The following is an 8924-nucleotide window of genomic DNA, read 5'->3' as shown; positions in this document are numbered from 1 at the left end:
ATATATATATATATATATATATATATACTATATATATATATATATATATATATATATATATATATATGTGTGTGTGTGTGTGTGTGTGTGTGTGTGTGTGTGTGAGTGTAATGTTTGTATGTGCGCATGTAATGAAAGTATGAAAGTGTGCGCTAATACCCACCATAAACAGGGCATCACACCCAGAGATTAATTACAGGGAAAGACCGAACAGAACCCCCGCCCAGCACAAAGGTGTGCATTTGAATTGGCGGGCGTGGGCTCGCGAGGACGAGCGAGCGCGCGCGAGCGCGAAATATTATTGGAACTGTATCATCCGGGTCACTAGTGAGGTGCTGGCGGCCTGCTAGCAGTTACTACATGTTAATATGGCGGTGGCCGAGTGCCTCCTAGAGTTAAGACTGAATTTGTGATTATTCTTTAGAATTTAACCGCAATTTGCCTCCTCAGCGATGTAAAAGGCGGTTTAGTGGATGAGCGGAGGACATATTATTATTGAAAGATGCAGCAGGGAGTGCTCACGGAATCCTCAGACAGGGAGAAAGAGAGTTCAAATAAGGGAAGTAGTAGTAGTGGCCACAGTGGGGAGGAGGGCAAGACTGAACAACCTCTCCATCTCAAATGCCACACGTATGCCGACCTACAAGACAAATTCTTTACCACATCTGCTGACTCTGACAGTGAAGAAGGCGACGAATCGGAGGTAGGTCCTTTCCCGAGGCCGTTGGGCCCTCGCCCCTGCCTGCATTGGCGGAGATGGGCGAAAAAAGAAAAAGCCTCTTACGTAGACGGGTTTAGGCGTAGTTACTGAACGCCGTATTTCCAGCCCTAAATCCCACCCGCCGCCTATTTCCGCTCCCCTGGCCCTTATTTCGGGGCCCTCGGTGTGGTGGCCAGTGTCAGAAAGCGTTTCCAGTGTCATTCCTGGCTGAAATAAAGTAGAAAATCCCTCCATCTTTTTTTTTTACTCTACTATTTTAAAGTCGTCGTAATGGCAGAGTGTTTATTTGACCTATAAAACGATTCCATGTGTTCATGGCGAATTTTGTGTGTGTGGCAGACACTCCTCGGACCCACGGGGCAAATAACCCACCCTGGGACGGTAATGGCCGTCATTTACCCACGTATTTAAGCCCCCATTCGGAATATTCTTCCTCCCGCCCCCCCCCGAGGTCGGTGATCATTTTTTCTTTATCATTCTTTCTTTCTCTCTCTCTCTCTCTTCCGAGGGCTTGGCCGAAAGCATGGTGGATTATTAACTAGTAGGTACTACTACGTCCGGGGACTTTTATCCCCACGATGACTCATAATTGGTATGTTTGCTATCTTATTTTTTGTTTCCATCGGCCCCCATCAAGATTTTCATACGTTCGTTTTTTTTGTGGTCGTTTCGTTTTCAGTGGCTGATTTAATTGTCTGTTTGCATAACGGTGAGATTTGGCCCACCCGTAATCCTACTAGCTACTACTCTCTTCACATGTTAGGTGGTCTAGGTATAGGCTGGTATTGTTTGGATGGAAGTGGTTTTGGACCCATAGATTTGGCGATTGGCCTGCCTGGTTTTGTCCTTATCAAATTGTTTCTGCAATTACAGGTTTGCTTTTGTTTATTGCTATTTATACTGTAGGCCAGATTAAAGGGGATGAATGTAATGGGGGGGAAAGGTGCTGTATGGGAAATTTTAATAGTTATTTGGATGTCTTGCACGTCTGTTAGCATAACGTAAGCTGGCTTTGTTGATTGTAAATTGGCCCGTCGAGTAAAATATTATTTTTCAAGTACCTAATGTCCTTTAAAGCCAAGTAGCTGTCAGCTGAGCTCAACCGACATGAAAGAGACAATGGGATGTTCATTAAATTGCTTTAATTGTAATTTGAAAATCAAATCTCAAGTTTGCCCAGAGTGCAGGAATGGGATAGTCTGAGTTTGCTAATGTTTGATTGCAAAAGTTCCCCTTGAACAAAGGGTTCCTGCTTATCCTGCTCGCCTACAACTTTTCTGTGTGTAGGTGGAACATTTTATTTTACAAAATCATCTTTCTAAACACTGCTTGCATTTATAAAGTGTATGCCATATATTAACCATTTTAGGTTGAATGTTGGGAGCTTTGGGTGTGTATTAATGGCAGTCATTTTGTCATACCTGATTTTTAGTTCCATTTTTTTTGTATGCCTTTAATTCACTGTTATTCCTTTAGTCATGACTACTGTATAAATGTGTATTTTGCATCATATCTAAATTATATACTACGGCCTATGTGCCTCTGCTATACGAATGTAAGAGCTGTATGCTGCATACATAGCTAAAACATTTAATATTTTTTTATACACGTTTATATAAAGTAAATGATTGTAGATAGTCAAGAAAGCAAATAATTGAGTAAGGTTGGGTACTACTGATCAGAGGTGATCTTTTCCCAGAATGTTTGATTCAGTTTTCCCCACTAGTCATTGGAGGGGTCATAGTTTGTACATTTTTGGGGAGAAATATATTTAGGCATGTTTTTCTAACTTTGAAGTTGAATTACTGTATGATACGGTAATTTTTCATGGAAAGTTGATTTTTTTATGTGGGGAAAGGAGCTAAATGGGAATAGGTTTTGGTTTCGTGAGCTTGTTTTTGTGTGTGTGTGTGTGTGTGTGTGTTGTAATCATCAAGCTACAGATGAACAAATAAAATATCTAGCCACAGGTGAACAAATAGAATATCAAGCTATGGATGATCATTGATAAACCAAAGCCATAAAGTTCAGAATTAATATTGAGGTATCTATAGTCTGTTTGAAGATTTAATCATCCAGTGTTTGCTCACAGTTGATAAGAGAAAATACTTGGACTGTTTGACCTTGTTCTACTTGTTAGTTATCTGTTGTTAGGAATGGCTAGTTGTAATTTTGTGTGTATTTAAGGATTTTTAAATATTTAGTTCTTGTGTTCACGAACATTGGTATTAGACGTAAACTTATTTTGCCGTCTGGGACTTATCATTCCAGTGGTAGAAGGTATGTTCTAGTGTCTTTAGTGTCTCATTACAAAATGTTCACAGTTTTAAGAATATGTTCACCATTGCAGCAATCAAGGAAACATCCATGGCAAGTTTAGCTTTTAAAGAGACCTGTGGCAGTAATAGTACAGTTGCAAAGACTTGGAATATCTGCATTTCTAGTTCCGTATGGTGAGATAACAGCATTTCTAGGGTTAACATACAGTATATGGTTGGGATTTACAACAGATGTGTTGAAGTATGCACAGTGATTTAAAAGATGACTTGTCAATTGTCCCTTTCCCTATGATCAGTACGCTTGTGTTCTATCCCGTGGACAAAGGTAATCGTTTTGACAGCTCATAGACTAAAGTGTTCATTGTTTGCATAGATTACCTACTGTCCTATGTAGGTTCATGATTTTGGCCCTAGCTTTAGAACTGATTTTAAAAAGTAAGGAAGGAATTGATAATTGTCATTCAGTAGGTGATAACCATTTGGGCTGCATATTTTTTTTTTTTTTTTTTTTTTTAAATCTGTAGCTTTAAGTTTTACTTGGTTTGGTTAACTGCCAACAAAAGCTAAATAGAAGAGGACATTCATTACTAACATTACTTCCCACTACTGCTTATCTAAGTTTGATTTTGTGAAAGCTTTGGTTCTTTGTCTTTGTTGTTGCTTAAATCATCAGTTTTTTTATATATTTGCCCTCCGCTTTACATTATATTATTGGACATTGATTTCTGGCATTCAGTAGCTTCACATGGTATGTTGGTTATGTATTTGGCTAAAGGCAATGCCCCAGAGTAATGGTTAGATTGAGCATCAATAATTACTAGACAAGTTGCATGTATTTGATAAAAATTTTAAAGGTGGAAATATCTCTTAGAAAATTTTTATATTTAAAAGAGAGAAATTTAGATAGAGCACAGGACAGAAGACAGTGAAAGAATTCATGTTTTAGGACACAAGATAATGGAGAAAATTTGTCTTATAGAAAGTGCATAGGAGAGAATTCTATACATATTAGCAATAGGGCAGCTACTCAGAATTTGGGTGGGTATTGCAGAGGAGTTATGACTACTAATAGATCCATACATATATATAAAGGAATTATTGCACTGATGCCACAGTGAGAAAATATAATAGTTACATTATTTCCTACACCTTATTGACCTCTTACTAAGGAGTACAGTAACGTGTAAAGGGGATCTACATTATTGATTAGGCCGCATATTCCAGGATACTATTGAATATCTTTCAAGGACAAAGTGTGTAATTTTTCCTAGGTGGATAGCATGTACATTTTTAGTACTCTAGAATGTGTAACTGAAGTTAATGAAAGAAAAGTGGGTCAGGATTGAAGTTTGACCAGCTGTGGTTAATCAGAACTTTGGTTAGAAATCCTTATTCTTAGGTGAAAGTTTCCTATAGACATTTACTGTACGTGTGAGCTGTTCATACTAATAATTGTTGTAATGGAGGGTATAGCACCATTATCTCGTGTTGTTGCAGATTTCAGTCCGTCATTATTGACAAGGTTCATTGCAGTCTTTTGACTTTTTTCAATCAAACAGTGCAGTCGATTAACACAATAAAATTATTTTGAACAAAGAATCCGTGTGGCACCTGTTTATAGTATTTAGGTGATGTAGGATTTAGTGATGCTATGATGGCTATGAACCGTGTCATGTTATGTAGAGAAGTACTACAACATTTTCAGACTAAATTCAACCTGATTTCAACATTTGAGGAAAAATAAACATTATTCAAGAATTATATGTAAGTCTGGTATCATTGCCTGGTCTTTCAACATATAGTGTTTTAGTTTCATTTACAGAACTGGGTGGTGTATTAAATATACTACGTATATACATACGTAGTAGCTTTCTGTCTACATTTTAGTTATTAAACAGAACAGTGATGAAATTCAGAGAAAAGCTGTGATTCCTTCTGACCAACTTGAAAACTTAACGTAAAACATCATCAATAAGGATCCTTTACATTGTTCTTGCTTTTTAACATCCAAAAAGGAAAGAAAAAATTACAGTTATTAGGTGAACGGTTACCAAACATCTGATATTTGGTCAAGAAATTATGCGTTTTGGAGATGAAGGGTGGATTGTAGCCTTAGGTGCTACACATTTGCTACCACAGTAGTCCAGTGAATGAAGAGTGTATGTAGTATAGGCTAACTCATATGGCTGGCTAGCATGATGGTATGTTATTTGAGTTGACTACTTTTTTTTTTTATTACAACCTTTTGGTATGTTTTGTAACATTTCTATTTACTATATGAACTCTGATTTTGAGATTGTGGTTCTGACTAGTTGTTTGCGAGATTGTGGTTCTGACTAGTTGTTTGAGAAAATCTTAATGTACAGTTTTTAAGGTGTGGGGTTGATTTTAGAGATAACTAGTACTTAGCACCATATCATGACTTCAGATATCACCATACCCTACCACTTTAGTCTTGATAGTAAAAGATTTCCTTTCAGTTAGTCAACTTAATATGTTACTAATTGAATTAGGTTTACCACAAACACAGGAATTGTTTGGTTCATTGCTTGAATCCAGGATTGGCAGGTACTAGGCTTATGTACAATGCTAAGCAATTGTTTAGTTGGAAAAGCTGGTTTGTGTGTTACAGGGTCAGCCACAATTATGTGCTTTTATTGTTTGCCACAATGTTTGTTACAAGTAGTACCAGTTGTATTCCAAGATGTACTTTACAAGTTTGGTTGAAACCACTTGTACTTAGTATGTAGTAGCTTGAAACCAAGGGCATGCACAGTAGTATATGGTACCAAGCTCAGTACACAGTCATTCCAGGACAAATGAAATGTAAAAAAGTTCAAGTAATACAATATAAGTGAACTGATGGGCAAGAAAGCTGCCCTGGTGATACACAGCTGAAACAGATTAAAGTAGGATTCTAATATTCCGAAACCAACTTGAAAATGTACTACTTGTTTGTGCAGTGAGCTCGGCATTACAAGAAATTTTATATGTAATGGATAAATGCAGCACTTTTGTAAAAATCTAAATACCCTTTACTGTCATTTGACATGGGTATAGTACAGTATATTTGTGCAGTTAGAAGAAAACCAAATCCTGTGAAAAAGAAAGTCATTTGAATATGAGCCCCCGTAACTCAGAACTGGAGCTGTATACTCATGTAGTTGGCTTGGTAATTTTTTTTTTTTTTACAGATTGATGAGTAATTAAGAGTAACAGGAATTCACACCAAGTCAGAGTATTGAAGAGTTCTTTCTTTTCACAATGCTTCAGACGTTAATGATTTATTCAAAAAGCTTCATAAGTTAATAATTTACATATGACTTGAAAAAGTCTGAATCTATTTGAAAATAATTTTAAAAATACTGTATATAACTGGAGAATTTCATTATCCCATGCAAAATTTTTCATTTGTAATTAGCCTTTTGTTCCCCCTATTCCAAGTTATCAATATGATTTCCTTCCAGAGGGATCTAACCATGTTGATGATTTGACATGTAGATTCAGACCAAGATTTCTAACACTCCATATGATCTTGAATTTTGTTCCTAAAACATACGGGGAGATGTTTAGATCTCTTAAAGAGTACGTACTATGTATGGTTTTAAGGCACGAAATTCTAGAAATGCTAAGAAGCCACAGTTGCATTGTAGTATTTACCCTTTGAAGAGACTGCAATTCACGTACAAGAAAATAGTACTCTCCATTCCATTGAGGAGTGAGAGATGTGTATCTCTGGTGATAAAAGTTCACTCTCGGCGTGGTTTGGAAGTCACGTAAAGCCGTTGGTCCCGTTGCTGAATAACCACTGGTTCCATGCAACGTAAAAGCACCATTCAAACAAACAAAGCTTTTGTGAAGTGATTATAATAATAGTGATAGAAAATTATTTTAGCATTGTTTTAGTTTTCCAAATATGTAGACCGGTTGTAGATCCGATTGTTTGTGTAGTAGAATGCTATGGAAGTCCTTTAGCCCCAAGTTGAGATTTGTCAGCATTTGAGAAATGTTATTGGAAGGAATAGTTGTAGTTTTGCAAGTTGTATTACATCTCGTATAGCACTCTCTCTAGACCGCTTGCAATATATCTCATACTTGAGAATTAATTATTCTGAAGACTTAGTTCACAGAAATAAATAGGACTCTGAGGATGGTGTAGGTCACTGGGAGTAACTTGTTATGTACTTCATTAATATGAATATATACATGGGAGTGAAATTAGTTTGCACATCCATTTTTTTATGAAAATGGGCTGAAAAGAATTGCTACTAAAACATCCATTTTTTTTTTTTTTTATTGAAAACAGGCTTAAAAGAAATTCCACAGTTAAAGACACTCGATTTACATTTCAAAATGTTTAACCAATAAACACAAGTGATAATTGTGATTGATGAACCAGTTATTACTGTAATTGATTTTAAGTGTTATGATTGAAGTGTGATACTTTTTGTCATTAGTATATGTAATCAGTTTTGAAAACCAAAATCTGTAGTGGGTTTTGTAGCTGCAGAATGTGGTGGGATAAGTGAGGGATGGACTCCTAGTGGTATTTTAGGATGATGATAGTGATTAATTTATATTTTAGGGTTTAATGTCAGGCAAAGGAAGTGTGACAGTGATTAATTTGCTATATTATGAAATTGGTACATAATGTACTGTTGTTATTGACTATAGGCTCTCAGATTGTGAAAGTGTACCTTTAGAGCAGCCATGGAAGTTGGTCAGTTTGTTGGTAGTCGACAAGGAACTTTTATTGAATGTGAGTGAATTGGTCAGCAAATTTAAACTAATATTTGAATTAAGTTTATCTTGTGTCTGGAGCAGTGACTTTTAGTATTGGATCTGACTTGGGTGGAATAAAGTTAAATTAGTTTTTTTATAATTCAGAATTGTAATTATGGGAAAAATTCAGAAAGTGTATGGAAAGCTTAAGTAATTAAAGTTACAGGATAGCTAATGTCTTAGCATGATTAAGGTATGTAAAACTTAGGCACCAGTGCAAATATAAATGTTGGATACCTACAGTACAAATTAAGTACACAAGATCATTAGTTAAAATTTGACATTTCCTACGTAAAATAATGCTCGGAAACTGGTTCCACAATTCACAGACCTTGCTAGAAGAGTGATTGTGATGCAGTACTTTTGATAGTAGTTTTGCAAGAACAGCATAGGCATAGTTTTATACTATATGGATAAAACAAAGTATTTTTTGTCTTTCTCCCTTAAGAAGAGGGTTAAACAGAAAATTGCCAAATAAGAAATACTGGATTGGTATAGTGAACAATACCTAGCTTTCTAATAGTACCAGAAGAATTAAAGTGAAAAGAACAATAATGGGATTGTGCATGACTCCACAAAGAACAAGGAAGTGGATGATTGTTATGAGATTGGCCAGTGTTAAGTTTTGGTATTTACATGTTTGAATTTCCTGCTGTACTAATGATTAGGTTTTGCTGAGACTGGAAACTATTTCACAGTATGTATTGGGAAGCTAATATTGTATAGTAACAACATTATTTACAGTTCATTTTTCATCTGTGGCTTATATTGTGAGGTACCATTTTTTTGGAATGAAAGATGTAAGAATTTCAATCTGCTAACTGTTTAAGAGTGAAAATCAGCTTTCTCAATGTTGACATTTCAAAATACCCAATCAATAGCATACCGTGGGTCAAACTTTGTATCTTGTAGACATATGATTTGGATACCGGGGACCTCAAGTCTGCACTGGAAGTGAATAACAGTGCTGTCAAAATATTTTAAAATTTAATCAGTGACATCATGTAGCAGAGGGAAATAAAGAGTATTTTCCCTTATGCCTATTACATAACTTGTACTATAGGGTCTTGAAATTGACACACAATACCAAAAAAAAAGGATCTTTAAATGGACATGTAATCCAATGGTGGTGTTCCCTGAAT

General features: G+C 36.0%; 1 protein-coding gene across 1 annotated transcript in view; it reads left to right on the top strand.

The window, feature by feature from the left end:
* The first annotated feature begins 325 nt into the window (after positions 1-325).
* The window catches only part of LOC135205748 (ankyrin repeat domain-containing protein 17-like), a 136399-nt gene continuing 127800 nt past the window's right edge, over positions 326-8924 (top strand). The window contains 1 exon segment of the mRNA XM_064236864.1: positions 326-703. Within this exon segment, the coding sequence (XP_064092934.1) occupies positions 503-703 (201 nt within the window). The 5' untranslated portion in view covers positions 326-502.

The sequence above is a fragment of the Macrobrachium nipponense genome, chromosome 24 (genome assembly GCF_015104395.2).
Source record: "Macrobrachium nipponense isolate FS-2020 chromosome 24, ASM1510439v2, whole genome shotgun sequence".
Lineage (NCBI taxonomy): Eukaryota > Metazoa > Arthropoda > Malacostraca > Decapoda > Palaemonidae > Macrobrachium > Macrobrachium nipponense.
This window is presented reverse-complemented; position numbering and strand designations above follow the sequence as displayed.